Below are 24,386 nucleotides of genomic sequence, written 5' to 3'. Positions count from 1 at the left end.
ATGCAAACTTGCAGTGTATATGAGGTTTAAAAAGACTTCTAAGGTTTAACATTTCCACTTTAAAATGTCAAACTTGATTTGCGGTAATGAAAAATGAATCAACCCCTGCTAAAAATGACAATTTATTATAATACACATTTCCTGTTGCTGCAGGATTATTTTCCTGCTGTAGCAAATTAGCTCAAATTAGGATCCTACATCTGTACATAACATGCCTGTTTGATGTTTGGAGAATTAAGTCCAAAACTATTTCCTCTTTTATTATGTCATCCACTTTGGGACGACTTCCCATTTTTCACGCTCCTAGCAATTCACCAAGTGTGGACTGAGAGCGCCTTAAAAGACTGAAATATGAGGGAATTGTGGAACTTTTAAGACGAAACGGAGAGCTTCTTAATTAAAAATAGTGTTCCACTGCTGCTTCCCCATTCTCAGAATTCCAGAATCCCTGAGAATTCCAAAATTTCCAGTGCCTGCCAATCACCTTGTTCACCTATCCCCTATCCCCAGGGAAGACCCTGGCAGGCCTTCCGTGTTACTGGGTCCCACTGCCTCGACAGTGTGGAGTCACGTTAAGGACACACACAAAGCAGAACAACTGTAGCTTCTAGTGCTGCTGAAGAAAATGAGGATTCAGAGCCGTTCCTTTTATGGAAGCAACATACGCACGCACGTGTGCAAGTTTGTGTGTGTGTATGGGGGCTGCGGCCGGCTGAAGCATGGCTTCAATCACTTTCTCGGCAGCCACTCTACACAGGAAGTTCATTTGCAGCTAAACCAGAGATGCTGGGGTATCTAATGTCCTGCTTCTAAGAAATACTGTACCATCATACAGTGGCTCCAGTATGAACAAAGTTGGAGGTAGTTTCACCAGCCAATGCTAACTAGCATTCGCACATTGACTGGAATTCTATGTTTATCTTTTATTTATTTTTATTTATTTAACTAGGCAAGTCAGTTAAGAACACATTTTTATTTATAATGACAGCCTAGGAACAGGGGAAGAACAGCCTAGGAACAAGGTCCCTGCCTTGTTCAGGGGCAAAATGACAGATTTTTACCTTGTCAGCTCAGGGATTTGATCTAGCAACCTTACGGTTACTGGCCCAACGCTCTAACCACTAGGCTACCTGCCGCCCCTACTTATCTATTAACATGCTAGCAGATACCCATAGCCCTAAAGTCATTGCGCTAACGCTAGTTAGCATTGGCTTGCGAAGCGACCTCTAACTTTGTTCATAGTGGACACAGAGACATAAAAATGGTATCCAGGAGTTCATCGGACTCTGGGGAAGTAGATAAAGGGTTAGGGTTAGTAATCGCCAAAATCCCAAAATATCCCTTAAAGTCTGGGAGGTGCTAGTGTTAATGTTGATCAAAAAACAATTCTTACAATGCACGATAACATTAGAATGCTTTTTATACCCGTAGGCTTTAAAACAATAAGTGTACTCAAATTCTATATCAACAGTAGCTAATGACGTTCTTTGTTGCTGTTTTTACATGACAACAAGAGTTTGAAGACTTCCTGTTTTTGAGAAATGAACTTCCTGTCTTGATAATGATTTACCGAAACATAAACAGGAAGCTTTTGATTTCCACTTGTCTGAGTCTGGTCTGATTGGACAAATAATCATTTTTACAAACCAAAGCACTCTGGGAAAAACAAAAATATCATTTAGAATTACAGTACATACTGTACTACTGTAACAAATCTGAAATGATCTCCTGCACTTCGAGAGCATCCTGATTGGTTGCATCACTGCCTGGTATGGCAACTGCTCGGCCTCCGACTGCAAGGCACTACAGAGGGTAGTGCGTACGGCCCAGTACATAAGCTTGGGGCCAAGCTTCCTGTTATCCAGGACCTCTATACCAGGCGGTGTCAAAGGAAGGCCGTAAAAATTGTCAAAGACTCCAGCCACCCTAGTCAGACTGTTCTCTCTGCTACTGCACGGTAGCGGTACCGGAGTGCCAAGTCTAGGTCCAAAAGGCTTCTTAACAGCTTCTACCCCCAAGTCATAAGAATCCTGAACAGCTAATCAAAGGGCTACCTAGACCCCTCTTTTACGCTGCTGCTACTCTCTGTTTATAATCTATGCATAGTCTCTACCTACATGTACATCTAACTCTACCTACATGTATATATGACCTTAATTACCGAAAACGAACCCCTGCCTTCGCACATTGACTCTGTACCGCACCCCCTGTATATAGCCCTGCTTGTTATTTTACTGCTGCTGTTTAATTATTTGTTTTATTTTCAATTTTTTACTTAACATATATTTGTATTTATTTTCTTAAAGCATTGTTGGTTAAGGGCTTGTAAGTAAGCATTTCACTGTAAGGCCTGTTGTATCCAGCGCATGTGACAAATAAACGTGATTTGATAACACACATCTGATCCTGTCCTGGCTCGGAGAAAGGCTGTATCACAACCGGCCGTGATTGGGAGTCCCATAGGGCAGCGCACAGTTTGCCCGGCGTCGTCCAGCTTTGGCCGGTGTAGGCCGTCATTGTACAGTAAATACAGTAAATAAGATAATGTACAGTAAATAAGATAATAATATTTGTTCCTAACTGACTTGCCTAGTTAAATAAAGGTTAATTTTTTTTAAATTTTTTTAAAGGATGAGTCCCAATGTAAAACATTCAGCACCTTTGTGACCATCTGTTAACCATAACCATTTGTTCAGAAACTATAGGCTATACTCCGTTCTACTAACGTTTTAATGGCCCGAACTCTAATCACAGCCTGTAATCAGAGAACACACATCTGATCCTGTCCTAGTCAAGAGGGGAAGAAGAGAACAGGTGTGATCTCATGTTGTCCATAGTATCAATATTTTTTATTTATTTAGGCAAGTCACTTAAGAACAAATTCTTATTTACAATGACGTCCTACCCCGGCCAAACCAACACCTAACCGATGGGACTCCCGATCACGGCCGGTTGTGATACAGCCCGGGATTGAAGCAGGGTCTGTAGTGAGCCTCTAGCACTGAGATGCAGTGCCTTAGGCTCCCGAGTGGCGCAGCGGTCTATCAACTAACCTACGTTTTCTGATGAAGGACATTGACGTAGATAATAAACAATGTTCTATATCTATGGCTAAAAAGTCATGTTTCTCATCTAAAGAAAAAATAAATCATCAGCTTTTAATTGTGAGCGAGAGCTACAGTTAGTTTTTTACTCCAAACTGCTCCCCATAGCCAACATTTCGTTGAGAAGATTTCCTTCCTTTCTACATCACTTGAGTTTCCTTTTCAGTGGTTAGAGGGAAACATAGTGGGCAGAGAGTCTTCACTCCGGTCAGAGTTGGCCACCACATACTGCGTGTGTGTGTGGTGAGATTAAGTGGCAGCTATCTAGCCAGTACAAGAGCCATCCAGGAAACCTTTTAAATTTAGTGTTCTATTGCAGTGGTTCTTTTTTGGTTACCGTACCACCAACTAAATTTTGCTCTGCCCGGAGTAACACTTGAAGTACCCCCTCATGTGCATTTTACCAGTAACCCTATGGTCTCATGTGCATTTTACCAGTAACCCTATGGTCTCATGAGCCTTTTACCAGTAACCCTATGGTCTCATGTGCATTTTACCAGTAACCCTATGGTCTCATGAGCATTTTACCAGTAACCCTATGGTCTCATGTGCATTTTACCAGTAACCCTATGGTCTCATGTGCATTTTACCAGTAACCCTATGGTCTCATGTTTATTTTACCAGTAACCCTATGGTCTCATGAGCATTTTACCAGTAACCCTATGGTCTCATGAGCATTTTACCAGTAACCCTATGGTCTCATGTGCATTTTACCAGTAACCCTATGGTCTCATGAGCATTTTACCAGTAACCCTATGGTCTCATGAGCATTTTACCAGTAACCCTATGGTCTCATGAGCATTTTACCAGTAACCCTATGGTCTCATGAGCATTTTACCAGTAACCCTATGGTCTCATGAGCCTTTTACCAGTTACCCTATGGTCTCATGTGCATTTTACCAGTAACCATATGGTTTCATGTGCATTTTACCAGTAACCGTGTGGTCTCATGAGGCTTTTCAAGTACCCCTGTGGATAGGCCAAGTACCCCCAGGGGTCCGCCTAAACGGGGACTGAGATGAGAACGGCCCATGGATTGTCCCAGTCCCTGCTGTCAAATCCACATGGGGAAGTCCTCAACAGTATGCTAAACATCTTCTGTCTCTGCACAATCTAGTGCTGTAATATTGCCTAATCCACTCAATTCTGTCCAGACTGATACTTGCAGACAGTGCAGTATATCAAAGGATATACTCCAAGAGCAGGATACATTACATTTTTCCTCTTTATTTATTCACGTAGCCCCCCTCTGTTCTGACTACATCCCTCTGACTATACTAGCCTAGCCATTAAGAGAGTTGGGCAAGTAACCAAAAAGTTGCTGGTTCAAATCCCTCAGCCGACACATCTGTCAATGTGCCCTTGAGCAAGGCACTTAACCCTAATTGCTCCTGTAAGTCGCTCTGGATAAGAGCATCTGCTAAACGTAAATGTAATCCCAAATGACTCCCTATATAGTGGACTACTTTTGACCAGAGCCGAATAGAGTGCCATTTGAGAGACAGCCTCAATGCATTTTAATGTTTTCCATCCTATTGTTTATGACTGCTGCAAGATGAATTGCCTCTCTGAGGACAATGAAGTTTTCTGAATCTGAATAAATAGAGTGGAGCTGGCGTGACTTTCTTTAGAAACCAGCTGGACACTATTACCTTCCTCCTGCCATGTGGATTCATTGTATCAGTTTCCTCTCTATGCTTGTGTGTGTCTATAGCTGTATGTGTGTGCACACGTGTGTGTGTGTTATTGTATCAGCATTCTTGGCCTGCGGTAAATGAAACCAGTTGAATGGCATCGAGGGATTTGAAAATGTCTTACTGCTGCAGAACTGTGTAAGGAGGCAAACAAAGCATGCAGTGTGGTTGTGGTGGAAGCGTGTGGCTCTGGCTCTGTCTGCTAACGTGCCAGTGAGGGCTGAGACTCTGGGTCTCAGAGCAGCCAGGTCACTCGAGATCCAAGGCGATATTTGATGTTCTTCCAGGTCCCCAGGATGTCGAAGATGCCTTCAAAACTGGCCTCTAAGGGCAACGGTGAGCACTATTACCATCAAGTAGGCTTGTGGCTTGCTAGGGCATTGTGGATGGGGGATGTGGATGGGCAGAAGCCGTGAGCTCCGGCTCTTGGGTCGCGGGTTATATCCCAGTGCTAGGCATTCATTTTTCTTTTTTAACCCTATCCCAAACCTTAACCCTTACCCATTCTGAATGAATGCCTAAACTTAACTGTTGAATCTTGATGTTTATCCTCCCCCTGGACAAACGTAGAATACTGAAGTCAAACTGTGAGTCGCAGAGCTGATGTTCTGGGTCTCAAAGTGTATGTGGCTGGCAGGGGTGTCTCTGGGAGTCAGTCTATCAGTGTTTTAATATTGCTAAAGTACAGAAGTGGAGGGAGCACATAATTTGTCTATGGATAGTTTATAGTGTAGTGGTGTGGTGTAATGTTAACAGTGATATTGATGATGTAGCTGGCTAAACTAAACTGTGTTCCACTTATTACGACTTTGGATGACGTCCCATTTGGCTATGGGAAATGACAGTGTGTGTTTCACGTCCTCAGTAAACATGCCTCTTCCTCTTCCTGGATAGCTTTATTAGGCAGATGACACTACTTCTCAAACTGTCTGTGTGATCACACCAGGTGGTAGGTTTATAGCGTCTGCAATCTAACCATCCTCATATGCACATTTATGTTTCAACAAGCCAATCTCACAGCCCTTTTGTAGTATTCATACAGTATGTGTCCAGAAACCTTGCTATGGGCCACTGTCCTTTGCGGTCATGAGAAGTGGTGAAGCTAGCTAGCTAGCGTAGCAGGCTATTAGTTCCATTACATTCTCCAAGGAGGATCTACAGTACCAGTCAAAAGTTTGAACACACCTACTCATTCAAGGGGTTTTCTTTATTTCTGTACTATTTTCTACATTGTAGAATAATAGTGAAGACATCAAAACTATGAAATAACATGATGGAATCATGTAGTAACCAAAAAAGTGTTGAACAAATCTAAATATATTTAAAATCTAAATATATTCTTCTTTGTGGAATTTCTTTCCTTCTTTATGAGTTTGAGCCAATCAGTTGTGTTGTGACAAGGTAGGGGTGGTATACAGAAGATAGCTCTATTTGGTAAAAGACTAAGTCCATATTATGGCAAGAACAGCTCAAATAAGACATGAAGGTCAGTCAATATGGAACATTTCAAGAACTTTGAACGTTTCTTCAAGTGCAGTCGCAAAAATCATCAAGAGCTATGATGAAAATGTCTCATGAGGACCGCCACAGGAAAGGAAGACCCAGAGTTACCTCTGCTGCAGAGGATAAGTTCATTAGAGTTAACTGCACCTCAGATTGCAGCCCAAATAAATGCTTCATAGAATTCAAGTAATAGACACGTCTCAACATCAACTGTTCAGAGGAGACTGTGTGAATCAGGCCTTCATGGTCAAATTACTGCAAAGAAACTACTACTAAAAGACACCAATATGAAGAAGAGACTTGCTTGGGCCAAGAAACACGAACAATGGACATTAGACTGGTGGAAATCTGTCCTTTGGTCTGACGAGTCTAAATTTGATAGTTTTGGTTCCAACCGCCGTGTCTTTGTGAGATCAGAATAGGTGAATGGATAATCTCCGCATGTGTGGTTCCCACTGTGAAGCATGGAGGAGGAGGTGTGATGGTGTGGGAGTGCTTTGCTGGTTACACTGTCAGTGATTTATTTAGAATTCAAGCAAAACCTAACCAGCATGGCTACCACAGAATTCTGCAGTGATACGCCATCCCATCTGGTTTGCGCTTAGTGGGACTATCATTTGTTTTTCAACAGGACAATAACCCATGAACAGACCTCCAGGCTGTGTAAGGGCTATTTGTCCAAGGAGGAGAGTGTTGGTGCTGCACCAGATGACCTGGCCTCCACAATCACCCGACCTCATCCCAATTGATATGGTTTGGGATGCGTTACACTGCAGAGTGAAGGAAAAGCAGCCAACAAGTGCTCAGCATATGTGGGAACTCCTTCAAGACTGATGGAAAATCTTTCCTCGTGAAGCTGGTTGAGAGAATGCCAAAAGTGTGCAAAGCTGTCATCAAGGCAAAGGGTGGCTACTTTGAAGAATCTCAAATATCTTTAACACTTTTTTGGTTACTACATGATTCCATATGTGTTATTTCATAGTTTTGATGTCTTCACTATTATTCTACAATGTAGAAAATAGTAAAAATTAAGAAAAACCCTTGAATGAGTAGGTGTGTCCAAACTTTTGACTGGTACTGTAGACAGAATTTTGATTCATCACATGACATTGATTTTGCGATATGAAGACTTTATTATAAATTAAATGAAACTGTTCCACAAAAATGTGCATAGGAAAATCATAACTGGCAGGCAGATCAGTAGAAATGGTACGATAACTTGACACTCCAAATGGAAAAGGTTGCCGACCACTGGTGTAGCCTATTGCCGGCAACTTCAGGAGCGTAATTGCAGAATCTGTGAAGGCCAGCAGCAGTGTGAGGAGGGTAAGGAACAGGTTTTCTTCTGGTTGGGTTATAATGATCTCTGGCTCACTCTTTAGTCATTTGAGTGTCTTCAATTTTAAACGCAGTGTTTAAAGCATCAGACAAGCTTAGTAGCATACATATAGTTGATTTTATTCAAACATAGGGTGTGTCTATATATGGAAAAATACAAGTTTTAAACAGACGACTCTCGGTCGACCAATAATTTTGTTGTTGTTGGGGAGAGCCCTACTTGGCTGGCAGTATTGAATATCCTCTAACAGTGTCCTGACACCATTGGGTATTTAAAGATCCATCAACCTATTCTGATGTCTGGACCTCTTGGAGCTTCTTCTGGGGGAAAAGTTGGGTATGAGCACTGGACATTTGTCTGTTAATAGATGTGCCATTTAGCGGACACTTTTATCCAAAGCAACTTACAGTCATACGTTCACACATTTTACGTACGGGTGTTCCCGGGAATCGAACCCAGTATCCTGGCGTTGCAAGTGCCACACTCAACCAACTGAGCTACAGAGGACCAAAAAACTGTAAAAAAGTGAAGATGTCATAGTGACACAGAGAAAAGTGACCTCCAGCCTGACAACTGCTGGAGCTAGCTTGGTTAATGCGCACTCTTCGTAACATCCCATCCCGTGTGTACCAATGAAGTAGACATAGAAAATAGAATGAACGTTTTTTTCCATTACAGTCATTTTATTTCTATGCTTGATTGGTAGTTGATGGGCATATCAGAAAAAGTTAGACTAACTGTCAAAAGTTTAAAAGTACAGTATATGATTTTCCAGCTCCTTGAAGACAACGATTGCTTAAGCTTTAGTATAATATCCAGATACAAAAAGTAGATGAATACTGAGCCAAACCTGTAAGCTATTTCACGATTCATTTTCAAGGGTGTCTGGTGGTGTACAGTCAGCTCAGATACAATAAACAAAGAGATAATGTGCCAATTGCACGAAAATGCCTGAACGTGAGACTTGAAAATGAAGGGTAGAGAATAATATGGGTGTTTTTCTCTAGCTCTCAGCTCTTGTAATCACTCACTCAAGTATACACAGCCTCCTGGACCCTACTGCTTATTTCAAGCACCCACATCATTCAGCACGCACACATGCATCCCCCCCCCCCCCAGTCATTTCAACCACCCAAATCATTCAGCATTCATCATTATAACAATCCTGTTTTCCCTCTCTAGAATGTGAGGTATGACTGAGGTAAATACACAGTGTGTAGTTTATTTAGCTAAAAATAACCAAACAAAGTCCATCTGGAGGTCTGGTATGCCTTTCCATAACCGTTCACCCGCCAACCAAAACATGTTTAAAATTATCAACATGAAAGACTTATATAATTTTAGGAATTGCTTTATAAAAAACATGTTATTATTTCACTATTATTTAACTCGCATTCCATAATATTGTGTGATTAACTGAGTGAGTGGTCATTCCTGATATGTGCCTCAGATGTAGGGTTGTGAAGAATTGCCCTGTGGTTTCTAATCTTTCTTAGTCCATTTGTACACTGTCCATTACAAGTTAGATCAGAAAGTTAGCCTGAAGATGAATTGATCAACTGATTCATCCAAATCAGGTCCATCTGTGTAAAATAATCTGTTTTTCCTTTGTCCTTTGGCTTGTGCCAACATTCCCCAGAAACTATTTATAGCAGTGAATGAACAGCTATTATAATAATGTTTAGGCTGAAACAGAAATAACATCTTTGTTTTTTACTGAGCAGGATTGATAAACTGCCATGTCTATCCATGGACAGTCATGCCGAGATACAGTACTGTTCAAGCAACTTAAATATCTTAAAATAGCTCATGACATGGACTGCTACCCCTACCAGTCATACACCAGGCATGGTCAGAGCCAGTCAGTCAACCCCAAACACAGCTACAGCTAGGTTTTCCATTGCATCACCCACCGGAGCCAGCGACAGACAGCGTGGTGGAGTTCACACACCCACCCAACCAGTTCCATTTGAAATGACACCACCCTGCTCTGCTGTGACGTTAACCTCTAATAGTGGGATCCTGTGTTTTAGCCATATGTGCATGAGGCAGGGTCTCCCGGAGGATGTAGATGGGCACCAGCTGTTTACCATTAGCATACCTCAACCAGCAAATAGAAGGCCTGGCTCATGTGGGCACACACTTTAACAAGATAAATGATAGAATGGGCATCTCTCTCTTCAGTCTTTTCTCAGAGTCACAAACAAACACTTAGAGGATTAGATTAAAGTGTGTAATCCCTATAATCTCTATACTATAATATTTTTCTCCCCTCCATTTCCCTCAATCATATGTACAGTATCAAAGGTCAGACTGAAAGCCATGATCACTCTAGTAGTCTAAGCAGTCTGGTGTGGTTAGGTTGGAATTCTACTTGTGCGGGATTCTGAGCTAGCGAAGATGGGTGAGTGCACTGATTCTTTGGTTGGCTTGTGGTGGTGATTTACATTTAAAATGTAACCTTTATTTAACTAATCTATAGAACTGTATAGAAGCAGTGTCTATTCCTTGTTCACACATCTGTGTTCCTTACCCCACACAACAAAGTCAGGAAAATATACCCCTTCAATCCAACAATAACCACTACACTACCTCATGGGTACATGTGCTGAGCCTACACACTCCTCTTTAAACCTACAATAAGCTAATTCAGACTCAACATTTCTTCACACAAAATATGTAAGAGTATGTGGTTGTGTATGAATATGCATGTATGTGTGTGTGTGTGTGTGTGTGTGTGTGTGTGTGTGTGTGTGTGTGTGTTTTTTTAATATATTTTTTTAAAAGGTGTCAAGCGAATCTAATAAAAAATGTAATGCGAAAATAAATGTCACAGAAAGTGAAATACAAAAGGTTATATTGGAAGTTTATAACAATATGTCACACCTTTAAATAGTAATTCATTGACTATAAATAATGCTATATCCAAGAGGTTATTTTGGAAGTGTAATTCTTGCATCACATTTTGAACACTATTTAACTCCACAAAGCAGAATAAGTGTTCCTCTCATCTCTGGTTAATCAAACAATTGTACATTGCCAATGTTTTTAAACAAAGTTCTGTTCTATTCTACTACACAGCTCAACTCTATCATGACATGTGGTTCTGGCCTGATGAATCCCACTCTCAGTATTACTGGAAGAGTGTTTATCCCTGCTAGTACATTAAAGCACACAGTGCCAGAGAGATGCCAGTTAGTTACGTACGTGGCACACACCAGATGTCAAAGCTAATCTACAGTACACTACTGCCCACCCAGAAACACAGAGGTTGAGTCCCAAATGGCACCCTATTCCCTTTATAGTGCACTTAGGGCCCCACATAGGGCTTTGGTCAAAATGAGAGCACTATAAAGGGAATCTGGTGCCTTTTGGGATGCACAAAAATAGAGATATTGCTGTATAGATGTTGAACATGTTTACTTTGGGAATTAACAATACAATACTTCTTATTGCATACCTACAATTTACACAGTTGAAGCTAACAGTTTATGCTCTGTCTGATTACAGTGTTAAATTATGGGTTGCGTCCATAGGCACAGAACAGACACATCTCTGGGAACCGAACCGATAGAACGAACGTCCAGCTGGCTTGGGTAGCAACCCTAGATTTGTGTCAGGACTATATCTTGTGGAAGGATGAAATAGTATGATCAATTCAATAAAATAAAGTTTTAAATTGAAAATATGTCAATTATTATTTGAATATGTTGGTAACCCGTTGTATAAAAGTGATAATGCCATCGAAGCCGGTGTTTAGAGGATATATTGGAGGATATACTACACACCCATGCCAATATATCCTCCAAACACTGGCTTCTCAGGTATTATCACTTAAGTACACTTATCACAGGGCTGAGAGAGAGATGAAGAGAAGGCTAGCATTATAATGACAGATCCTTTCACTGCATAGTTCAGTCGGGCTCAGCCTCCCAGGGAGAAATGAGCCTGGGGTCCACTGTAAAGAATGCCAGTAAAATGTACCGGCTCCGTGTGGGGTGGGACCTCTGGTCCCCATTAGCAGGAGGTGAGACATAAATGTACGCCCTCAAATCTCAGGACATAGGTCCGCTCTATTGCCGCTTCTGAATCAGCTGGCTACCATAAAGTAACTACTACTTATGAAGTGACAATGGAGCGTCTGTCTACTGTTTTTACTGAGTACGAGAAGCTTTCGTCTGTACATTAAGATCCATGCAAATTGCAGTCATTAAAACGTAGTTTAAAAATAGGCTTCGTTGGAGTTCTAGGCTATACTATCTGAGAATAGTGACAAAGGTTTACTACTGTGACAGAAAGCTTGGAAATTAAATGACTGAAATTTGCATGGCTCAACAGTGAATGCGGAGGGTTCTTTCTCCAATTTAAGTCACATATTTCCCTGCACCTTAGCTATGTTGTCTGTGTAATAGATTACTTTTCTGCCTCCTGTTCCTACAAGGCCCCCTCTGTCCATCTGGAGCGTGAAGTCACAAGCTCTGCTGGTCGGCTACTGCGTTTCAACCTAGCGGTGCCAAAAGCCATAGTCTGCCCTAGAATGCCTATGTAAATTACGATCACCAGAACGGCCAACTTTTTTTTTGGGGGGGGGGGGGGGGGGGGGGGGGGGCCTGCCATTTTGGGCTCTATTTCTTTTAAACTATAATCAAGTTCGATCCCCACGGTGAATTATTTTAAAGTTCAAGATATTTAATTAAATAGTGATCCATTCTGACTAGTACATTTTTTGTCACACATGCTGACACAGACCAATCACGGATCAGCAGGCTACGAGGATGCTCGTTCCCTCAGGCACGCTCTTTACACGTGCACCTAAGGGGGTGTGGTGTGCTATCCAGATGAGAGTGCGGAGTCAAAAAGCCTGTCAAGAGTAGATGGAGTGGCTGACCAATGTCTATGGGGCTGCCAGAGGACGACATAGCGGAGAACAGAGGACGACAGAGCGGAGAACAGAGGACGACAGAGCGGAGAACAGAGGACGACAGAGCGGAGAACAGAGGACGACAGAGCGGAGAACAGAGGACAACAGAAGATGACAAAGTGGAGAACACAGGATGACAGAGCGGAGAACAGAGGACGACAGAGCGGAGAACAGAGGACGACAGAAGACAGAAGATGACAAAGTGGAGAACACAGGATGACAGAGCGGAGAACAGAGGACGACAGAGCGGAGAACAGAGGACGACAGAAGATGACAAAGTGGAGAACACAGGATGACAGAGCGGAGAACAGAGGACGACAGAGCGGAGAACAGAGGACGACAGAAGATGACAAAGTGGAGAACACAGGATGACAGAGCAGAGAACAGAGGACGACAGAGCGGAGAACAGAGGACGACAGAGCGGAGAACAGAGGACGACAGAGCGGAGAACAGAGGACGACAGAGCGGAGAACAGAGGACGACAGAGCGGAGAACAGAGGACGACAGAGCGGAGAACAGAGGACGACAGAGCGGAGAACAGAGGACGACAGAAGATGACAAAGTGGAGAACACAGGATGACAGAGCGGAGAACAGAGGACGACAGAGCGGAGAACAGAGGACGACAGAAGATGACAAAGTGGAGAACACAGGATGACAGAGCGGAGAACAGAGGACGACAGAGCGGAGAACAGAGGACGACAGAAGATGACAAAGTGGAGAACACAGGATGACAGAGCGGAGAACAGAGGATGACAGAGCGGTTGCACAAATGATAAAGATAGCCTACAATTATATAAAAATACAGAATCAAGATAAAATAATTGTATAATTTATATATAAATCCAATCTAGCCTAACCGAGTTGTGATCGGTTGGTTTACGACTGTTTATGTCCAAGGCTTCCGTTATTGACGGCGACGTCATCTTGCAGCATTGGGTTTACTCTCTCAGACAAAATGAAAATGACTACATCGGCCATGATCCTTTGAGCGCTTCAAATTCAAATACTTCCGGCTTCATGCGCCATCGGGAGTTTTCCCTAAGAATACGTGGATGACGTCAGCGCTATTACTATCAACTGGTTTCAATGTCTATGGTTTCTACCCATTTGGAGATGACAGCACAGTCTGAAAGTAAACAGTGGTTTTATGAACCATTATGACCGACTGCCTGTCACCTTTGACCTGACCCAGCAGGCTACAGTCAAATACCACTCAAACAGACTGTTGAACTGTCATACACACATGCAACCACACACATCAAGAACAACAACCACCCAAGCCACTGCCTGTTCACCCCGCTATCATCCAGAAGGCGAGGTCAGTACAGGTGCATGAAAGCTGGGACAGAAAGACTGAAAAGCAGCTTCTGTTAAATAGCCATCACTAGCACATTAGAGGCTATATACATAGACTTGAAAATCACTGGCCACTTTAATAAATGGAACACTAGTCACTTTAATAATGTTTACATATTTTGCATTAATCATATGTATATACTGTATTATATTCTACTTTATCTTAGTCTATGCCGCTCTGACATTGCTCATCCATATATTTATATATTCTTAATTCCATTCCTTTACTTAGATTTGTGTGTATTGGGTATATGTTGTGAAATTGTTAGATATTACTGCGCTGTCGGAGCTAGAAACACAAGCATTTTGCTACACTGAGTGTACAAAACATTAGGAACACCAGCTCTTTCCAAGACAAAGACTGATCAGGTGAATCCAGGTGAAAGCAATATGACTGACTCCCTCATATGACTGAGGTCTAGGAACTCACCTTAACGTATGCAGTGTATTGTTGGCACTCCACTGTGTTGATGTTCAGACTGAGTTCGTTGCTCACAGAGCTCATCTGGGCTCCGTTCTGAACCAAGTACACTCTAGAAGGCTGGCTCCTCTGTCTCTTATCCACATCAGCTGTCAGGTTATACAGCAACTCTGGGGGAGAGGAGAGAGAGTGGGAATCATGGGTTAGTTAAAGCTAAGTCATGTTTCACTTCACACAGCCTGAATAAGACATATTCATACAGTCAAACATAGGGGAGAGAGAGGCCCACATGTGTTAGTTAGAGAGGCAATGTAAGGCTCCTAATAGCACCTTTTAATAGTGACAATGTTTCGATCCAAGGTGGATCTTAGTCAGGTCTAGGGCTGAAGCGGTGACGTATTACCGCCACACTGGCGGTCACGTGTCATGAAGGCAGTCAAATTCCACATGACTGTATAGTCACTGTAATTAGGCTTCTCCAAGCTCTGATGCTGCTGCTGGTCATTAGTAGCCTACCAAACGTGCTAACTACAATAGACTCAGCACTCCATTGTCCCTCTAATCACTCTTGACTTCAATGAAAATGTATTCAAAAATCTAATCAAACACTTCATGAGAGCTCATGAGCTCATGTTGCGCAACATTTCTATAGGCTATGCAATTGCGGGAGAAAACAGAGTGATGGCCGCTAATAAAAAGAGGAGGATCCCATCAGCTTTCTATAGGCTAGGCCTACTATATCTATTTCTGAACTTTCCTAATATTAAGCACATTGCTTATATTTACAGCAGGATTATAGCCTACCTGGCTGGCATGAAAATAAACCACGGGGAAAAGCATCCTCCATTCGCTATTTAAGTGCATAGATGACATGTATTTTCTCCCGCTGCCTCGTTTCGATACAGGTGCATGATAATGGTCCATTCTAAATAAATAAAAAATTCACACACATATATTATTTAGTATATTTAAAGACAAGATTAAATCAAGAATCGTCTGATGGTTGACAATATTAGCCTATCACTTGTGAATTATATATTATCACTTGGGAATGATGCCCAATGATGCCCAATGCCTTTTTTTGCGACTTTTTCTAATCATAGTCGCACACCTCATGTAGCCTAGCCAATAGGCCTATATGTTTTAATATGGTTTGTATCACAACTAAAATTGCAAAATAACTTTTTTTAAATTTAGCACATTAATTAAGCATATTAATAACTGGCATATATAACCAGCGTGTGAGTTTCAAGTTTGGAAAAGATAATTTACCATAAAAATGCACCTTTATAATAAAAGCATTACATGCATAATTGCATTTGCGGTCACTTTTGATAATGGTGTTTTCCGCTAATGGAACATTCACGCTTATAGCCTAATACCATGTACACATTGCTGTGCTTATAATGTGAAGAAATAGCATAATAGTTTATCAACATTTTAAGATAAACGTTCTGATCTGTTACGGCAGCCACATTGCATGAAAAAGTTTTGGGGATGCTAGTGGTTGTAGTCATTTGGGATCTATCTGTCCCAGACTATGTTTGGAATATTTATTTCTCACACAGAATAGAATAGGTTGACTTTTGCACTATGGGAGATAGTAGATTGACATAGGCTAGTGCTTTTGCTGTTCATTAGGCCTACTCATCCTGTTGGCTGACGAAAAGTAAATGTGGACAGTTCTTCAAATAGCTTCAATATGCACCTCGGAAGTGGATAAGGACTTGCGCAGTTGCGTCCCCGATGTGTCTGTCTTCACTTGTAGCCTGTGAGAAAGACCTGATCACGTGACAGAGAGCCATATGAGTGAGAGGCACATCGGATTGCGCAGCACACTAAGGAAGAAGGGCACAACGCAGCACTCCAGGCCACAAAAGGCATGTTTTTTTGGGGTGCATTACGGCCACAAAGGGGATGCCACTGTGAAATTCGAAGCATTATCAAGTGCTTATTGTGAAGGTGTAGGTTATATTACATGGATTTATTAGACTTTTTAAAAATGGCTTGTAGGCTGTGTGTGGAAGCCAGGAGACGCTACACGTGTTAATGTTAATTAACTGTCAATTACTGTGAGACCGACAGCTTGACAATCACCGGCTGACGGAATTTCGTGACTGCCACAGCCCCAGTCCGGTCAAGCCTTAGTTGGAGATGTCATCATGTCTCACTACCAGACATGCACACACACAGGAAATTAAGCTGGAATGTATAGCGGTCGTTTTACGGGCAGCTGAACAATTCTACTATTTTGTGTGTTCTTTGGAGCTGATCTTAACGTTTTTCGTAAATAATGTTTCCGCCATCGTTTCCTATGACTGAAAAGAGCTTCTGGACATCAGAACAGTGATCAACAGCCTTAATTTGGATGAAGATTTCTACTTCAATGAGACGGCGGCACAGGACATACTGCTCACCCTAGACCAGGCCCTAATCCCTGACACTCGGAAGAGAAAGAGACAGCAATATAGAGGCTGACGTACAGGTACCCTGATGAAGCTACGGTGGAGAGTAAATTATCCGCTTCTACTCTCTGTTCTATTCTACAAATCACTGGAGAACAAACCGAACAAACTCCTTTTGAGACTATCCTATGAACGGGATCTGAAGAACTGTAATTACCTTTGTTTCTCTGAAACTTGGCTGAACAAGGAGATGGATAATATTCCAGCTGGTTTTTCTATGAATCGGCAGGACAGAACGGCAGCGTCGGGTAAGCTCAACTGGAGTGGTGTTTGGATCTTTGTTAACAACAGCTGGTGCGCAATCTCTAATGTTAAGGAAGTCTCAAGGTTCTTCTCGCCAGAGTTAGTATGGTATATCATGCGGCATTCTATTTACCAAGAGTTATCTATAATTTTTGTATATTTCTATTTACCACCACAAACTGATGCTATCACTAAGACTGCACTCAAAGAGCTGTATAGGGCCATTAGCAAACAAGAAAATGCTCATCCAAAAAGTGGTGCTCCTAGTAGCCGGTGATTTAATGGAGGAAAACTGAAATCTGCTTTACCTAATTTCTACCAGCATGTCACCTGTGCAGCTAGAGGCAAGGCAAGATCACCTTTACTCCACACACAGAGATGCATACAAAGCTCTCCCTCTCCCTCTCCCTCTCCCTCCATTTGGCAAATCTGACCATAACTCCATCCTCCTGATTCCTGCTTACAAGCAAAATCTCAAACAGGAAGAACCAGTGGCGCGCTGAACACGGAAGTGGTCCAATGAAGTGAATGCTAAGCTACAGGACTGTTTCGCTAGCACAGACTGGAATATGTTCCCTGACTCATCTGATAACATTGAGGAGTTTACCACATTAGTCACCGGCTTCATTAATAAGTGCATCGATGACATCGTCCCCACAGTAACCATACGTACATATCCCAACCAAAAGCCATGGGTTACAGGCAACATCTGCACTGAGTTTAAGGCTAGAGCTACCGCTTTCAAGGAGCGGGACACTAACCTGGATGCTTATAAGAAATCCCGCTACGCCCGCCGACAAATCATCAAACAGGCAAAGGGTGAATACAGGATTAAGATCAAATCCTACTACACTGGTTCTGATGCTCGTCGGATTTGGCAGGGCTTGCAAACTATCACAGCTTACAAAGGGAAACCCAGCCACGAGCTGTCCAGTGATGGAAGCCTACCAAACAAGCTAAATGGCGTCTATGCTAGCTTTGAGGCAAGCAACACTGAACCATGCTTGAGAGCACCAGCTGTTCCGGGACGACTGAGTGATCACGCACTCCATAGCCGATGTGAGTAAGACCTTTAAACAGGTTAACATTCACAAGGCAGTGGGGCCAGACGGATTACCAGGACGTGTACTCAGAGCATGCGCTGACCAGCTGGTAAGTATCTTCACTGACATTTTCAACCTCTCCCTGACCCAGTCTACATGTTTCAGGCAGACCACCATAGTTACTGTGCCCAAGAACACTAAGGTAACCTGTCTAGATGACTATCGCCCCGTATTTATTTATTTTACCGTTATTTTACCAGGTAAGTTGACTGAGAACAGGTTCTCATTTGCAGCAACGACCTGGGGAATAGTTACAGGGGAGAGGAGGGGGATGAATGAGCCAATTGTAAACTGGGGATTATTAGGTGACCATGATGGTTTGAGGGCCAGATTGGGAATTTAGCCAGGTCACCGGGGTTAACACCCCTACTCTTACGATAAGTGCCATGGGATCTTTAATGACCTCAGAGAGTCAGGACACCCGTTTAACGTCCCATCCGAAAGACGGCACCCTACACAGTGTCCCCAATCACTGCCCTGGGGCATTGGGATATTTCTTAGACCAGAGGAAAGAGTGCCTCCTACTGGCCCTCCAACACCACTTCCAGCAGCATCTGGTCTCCCATCCAGGGACTGACCAGGACCAACCCTGCTTAGCTTCAGAAGCAAGCCAGCAGTGGTATGCAGGGTGGTATGCTGCTGGCAGAGCTCCCGTAGCTCTCACATCTGTAGCCATGAAATGCTTTCATTACTCACATCAACACAATCATTCCAGACACCCTGGACCTACTCCAATTTGCATAACGCCCCAACAGATCCACAGATCAGGCAATCTCTATACAACGCAATCTCAGAGGAAGGCCCTAAAAATTGGAATAGAGTCCAGCCTCCCAAGTCATAGGTTGTTTCTCAAAATGCATATTACCGTGCTTTGAGCACGCGAATTGAAGCATGGGAGGGTTGGAGTATAAGTCCAAATCAAATTATGCGAAATGGAGCCTTTACATGTACATATTTTGAAGCATGCATTGATTAAAGCTTCAACGGAAAGTATCCAAAGAAATATGAAGCAACCATGTAAAAATGATGCAAATTTTCTTTTGAAATCAATTGTGGACATTATTTCAACTGAAGCAAGAGAAAATACACTCCGACTTCGGAATGAAATGTTGCCTATTCACATCTCAAATTTGCCTGACTACAATATTTTATCTTGCTACGTTAATAAATACATGCTGTGTTAATTTTGGCATGTTTACCTGCCTACAATACACACTGTAGTGTGTGTAGGTCGTAAGACCATAGTAAGTCAATAGCGCTAACTGGCTAGCTGCGAATGTTAGCTAGCCAGATAGCCACAAAGGACTGTTAGCTAGCTACCAACAAAGAATTAACATCTACTTTGGATAATATTGGTTTTAGGGCATTTTTACCAGTTATACTATCTGGTTAGCTACATTATTATGATTCACATATAGCCAGCTGATAGTTATGAAGTAAAACATTTGCTTTGTGTATCTTCTTTCGGCTTTATTGCCATTATCCTGGCTAGAAGTGAATAGTTAAGTCCATAGTAAGTCAATATGGCTAACTGGCTAGCTAGCTAGCCACAAAGAATTGACATATACCTTGCAACACATTAGTTTTAGATCATTTTTGCCTGTTTAACTAGTTAGCTGGCTAGCTAGATTACGATGATAATTCTGAAATAAAACATTTGCTTTGTGTATGTTTCGTCTCCGAGGTAATGCAGTAGGGAGGGTGCTTCTCAAATGAAATGTTTTATGCGTTCTCCACACTCTCATCCTCACAAGAACGTATTCAAGAGAACGTCCTCAGAAAATGCACTTGAGTATGTGGAGTATGGTAGTATACATTTTGGAAACACCCATAGACTTTTCTCTCTGCTACCGCACGGCAAGGGGCACCGATGCACCAAGTCTGGAACCAACAGGACCCTGAACAGCTTCTACCCCCAAGCCATAAGACTGCTAAATAGTTAGTTAAATAGTTAACCAAATAGCTACCTGGACTATCTGCATTGACACTTTTTTCACAAACTTTTTTGACTCATCACATACGCTGCTACTGTTTACCATCTGTCACTTTATTCCCAGTTATAAAGAAATTACACAAAAATGTAAATGTACTGTGTGTGTGTGGGTGTGTGAATTTGTGCATCTCGGTGTGTGTGTGTGTGTGTATGCATCTCGGTGTGGTGCTTGCGCCATGGTTTGTGTGTATGTGCATGCATGTATGCGTGTGCGTGTTTATGTGTGTGAGGGGGTGCCTTCCATGACCTCACCCTGTCAGGCGGAAAGGGGCGTTGAGTGTTCATTACCGGCCCAGGCGTTTTCACCAAACAGAACAGAAACACACACACACACACACATACATACACTACCAGGCGTCATCACCAAACAGAAAGACACGAGGTGCTGCAGTGCAGAACTACTTTCCACTGGTCGTGCCAAACAGTCAAACAGAAGAGAACAGAGAACCCTTATTCCTCCTGTTACGCCTGGCCCTGGATCTGCTCCTCATTATGTAATGAAACAGCAGGCTATTTCCCTGTCCTGGGGGGTGCTTAACACGACCACACCCAACTGTGGCCACACCCAAACAACAGTCAACCATGAACACACCTAAAGAGTCAAACGATAACCATGACCAAACATTTAAACACTGAACACTCAGAACACCATGACCAGACCTAAACAACCAACCAGGACCACACCTAAACAGCTAACCAAGACCACATCTAAACTGTCAACACCTATTGGCTGGATTATAACCAGACTAGACCAGTAGACTGAAGGAGAACCACAACCATAGGCAGCATCCATTGGCCAAAGGCTACATCATGGAATGACACAATTCAGTGGCACATTCACAAATCGCTCTGAATAATCCACTACAATATAGTCTACTAGTTCTAACTACTAAAACAAGGCATATGAGGGGTCCCATTTCAAACATACCACTCTATCAACTTAAGTGCGTTGTACATTATTTTGTGTCTGCTGTAGTTGTGCTGTAGTTGTGCTCACCTATCTGTCCAGGCAGGTGTTTTCCTCTGAAGAGCAGGCAGACTGTAGCGTTGAAACAGTTGAGGTGCTGTGGTCCCTCGTGACACTGAGGCACAGAGATGTTGATGGAGACAGGCAGGTAGATGGACACGTCCACAGTGATCACCGGCCGGGACCTAAACACCAAACACAACGTGGTGTCAATGGACCTACAACCAGTACAATACAACATGGTGTCAATGGACTTACAACCATTACAATACAACATGGTGTCAATGGACTTACAACCATTACAATACAACATGGTGTCAATGGACTTACAACCATTACAATACAACATGGTGTCAATGGACTTACAACCATTACAATACAACATGGTGTCAATGGACTTACAACCATTACAATACAACATGGTGTCAATGGACCTACAACCAATAAAACACAACATGGTGTCAATGGACCTACAACCAATACAATACAACGCGGTGTCAATGGACTTACAACATGTTGAACATGGTACTGCAGTGGACACAGCTTGGCATTAATGTCTTTCTGTGATGAAAAACATACTCTGTTCCACTGTATGCGTTTATACTGCTCTTTTCCAATATCTACAGAAGCACAGGTTAACTCTTAGAATAAAACAATGTATTGTGCACACATTCAAAGTGGTAAGCTGGTATGGACAGTGAAACAAAGCCACTGTTCGTGTAACACCAAAATATATTACATTCCAACTTCAACAATACAACCACTCACCTCAATAACACCACACTATCAGCCATAAAAGCACCAATGGTAATATCTGCAATGAAAGAACAACCAATGAGCGAAACCTAAGTTAGTGCAGATTTATCCTTCTTTGAAAATATGGCACAATACACAAAGGTTATCATTAAAAGGGGGCTGAACTTACTGATTTGGACGTTATTTTAGCTCGCGCATTAATAAATGCAGCAACAATGACTGACGCCAAATGAGAGTATTGGGGATGTTGTTTATTGTGGGTGGCTCTCGCGTGTGTGTTCTCACGTGGCAAGCGTTTGTACATTCACTCTGCCAAAACAGTACACAGTTACAGTCACTCACCCATCTAGATAACTTGAAACAGCCTAACCAGGTCTTGTATCTTGATGTCGCCTTGGCTAGCTAGGGCTAGCAAACTTCTTTCGCCAATTAGCTTCAGCCGGCTGGTGAGCGACCGTTGCAAAATTGGTTTGACTTTGGATAGACTATCTCCGGGGCCAGTTAGGGACTGTCAATACATTACACAATGTAAATGGGACAATATTTCCATGTTACACGCCTTTAAGTTGTCTCATTATATGATTGCAATATTTGTATATGAATTTCTACAAATTATAGTTGGTTTGAGATTTTTAAGTCATTGAAATGTTTAGCTATTGACAATTGTAAATATTTCCCCATGTAATCTGTGTAATTTATGATGGTCCCTAACTAGCCCGATATCGATATCAAATGTCAAACCAAATTGACCACGGGCATTAGATGGGGATGTGTGCAGCTGCGCTCCAAATTGATGATTACTTGGGTGCTGCCAGCTGTGGGCAGGATTGAAAAAAAAACAACCCAAGGAAACCTATTACACAGTACCCATTCCGTGATCCACCATTTTTTCCTAATTGTCTTGCACATCTCAGTTTTGAATGAGACTGACTATGACCACATTTATTCTATTTACACTTTGTAGTCAATTTTGACACTAGAATAAATGATTCTGACTAATATCGATGCCACATGGGCTGTTTTCAACCAATGAAGTTTATTGCCTTCAGTTGCGCTTTAACAATGGAGTCCTCATACTTGTTGTTTACTGTTCTAGTTCTGAATGTCCCCTGTTGATGTGGAATGCAGTAAACAACATGTCTCAGCATCACGAGTTTGACCGACTGACCAGGGACCACTCAGAGTCAGACAGACGGTAGTCTAACCGACTGACCAGGGACCACTCAGAGTCAGACAGACGGTAGTCTAACCGACTGACCAGGGACCACTCAGAGTCAGACAGACGGTAGTCTAACCGACTGACCAGGGACCACTCAGAGTCAGACAGACGGTAGTCTAACTGACTGACCAGGGACCACTCAGAGTCAGACAGACGGTAGTCTAACTGACTGACCAGGGACCACTCAGAGTCAGACAGACAGGAGTCTGACCGACTGACCAGGGACCACTCAGAGTCAGACAGACAGGAGTCTAACTGACTGACCAGGGACCACTCAGAGTCAGACAGACAGGAGTCTAACCGACTGACCAGGGACCACTCAGCGTCAGACAGACAGGAGTCTGACCGACTGACCAGGGACCACTCAGAGTCAGACAGACAGGAGTCTGCCCAGGGACCACTCAGAGTCAGACAGACGGTAGTCTAACTGACATACCAGGGACCACTCAGAGTCAGACAGACGGTAGTCTAACCGACTGACCAGGGACCACTCAGAGTCAGACAGACAGGAGTCTGACCGACTGACCAGGGACCACTCAGAGTCAGACAGACAGGAGTCTAACCGACTGACCAGGGACCACTCAGAGTCAGACAGACAGGAGTCTGCCCAGGGACCACTCAGAGTCAGACAGACGGTAGTCTAACTGACATACCAGGGACCACTCAGAGTCAGACAGACGGGTGAACAAGTGGGAGAAGGCGTGAATAACACCACATTCGAATCAGCAGACATTCTTTACTTTGTCTGCTGATTCGATCCAAGCTCGTTTGATTTATTTGTTTAACCTAAATCTCACCAGGTAGGATATTGAGAATACATTCTCTTTTACAATAACGACATGAAGTTGAGCTGTAGGCCCTACGTACATCATTAACCCTGAACCTAGTGGAGCTGTAGCCCCTACGTACATCATTAACCCTGAACCTAGTGGAGCTGTAGCCCCTACGTACATCATTAACCCTGAACCTAGTGGAGCTGTAGGCCCTACGTACATCATTAACCCTGAACCTAGTGGAGCTGTAGCCCCTACGTACATCATTAACCCTGAACCTAGTGGAGCTGTAGGCCCTACGTACATCATTAACCCTGAACCTAGTGGAGCTGTAGCCCCTACGTACATCATTAACCCTGAACCTAGTGGAGCTGTAGCCCCTACGTACATCATTAACCCTGAACCTAGTGGAGCTGTAGGCCCTACGTACATCATTAACCCTGAACCTAGTGGAGCTGTAGCCCCTACGTACATCATTAACCCTGAACCTAGTGGAGCTGTAGCCCCTACGTACATCATTAACCCTGA

General features: G+C 42.8%; 1 protein-coding gene across 1 annotated transcript in view; it reads right to left on the bottom strand.

The window, feature by feature from the left end:
* LOC129828781 (integrin alpha-9-like) overlaps positions 1-24,386 on the bottom strand; it is a 138,332-nt gene that overhangs the window by 54,604 nt on the left and 59,342 nt on the right. Inside the window, exons 13-15 of the mRNA XM_055889983.1 lie at positions 21,879-21,924; positions 21,141-21,295; positions 14,349-14,509 (exon numbers count right to left, since the gene is read on the bottom strand). Of these exons, the coding sequence (XP_055745958.1) occupies positions 14,349-14,509; positions 21,141-21,295; positions 21,879-21,924 (362 nt within the window). The remainder of the gene's footprint in view (positions 1-14,348; positions 14,510-21,140; positions 21,296-21,878; positions 21,925-24,386) is intronic.

Source organism: Salvelinus fontinalis, chromosome 30 (genome assembly GCF_029448725.1).
Source record: "Salvelinus fontinalis isolate EN_2023a chromosome 30, ASM2944872v1, whole genome shotgun sequence".
In the NCBI taxonomy this organism is placed as follows: Eukaryota; Metazoa; Chordata; class Actinopteri; order Salmoniformes; family Salmonidae; genus Salvelinus; species Salvelinus fontinalis.
The sequence above is the reverse complement of the archived record's forward strand: the minus strand, read 5'-3'. Positions and strand labels throughout refer to the sequence as shown.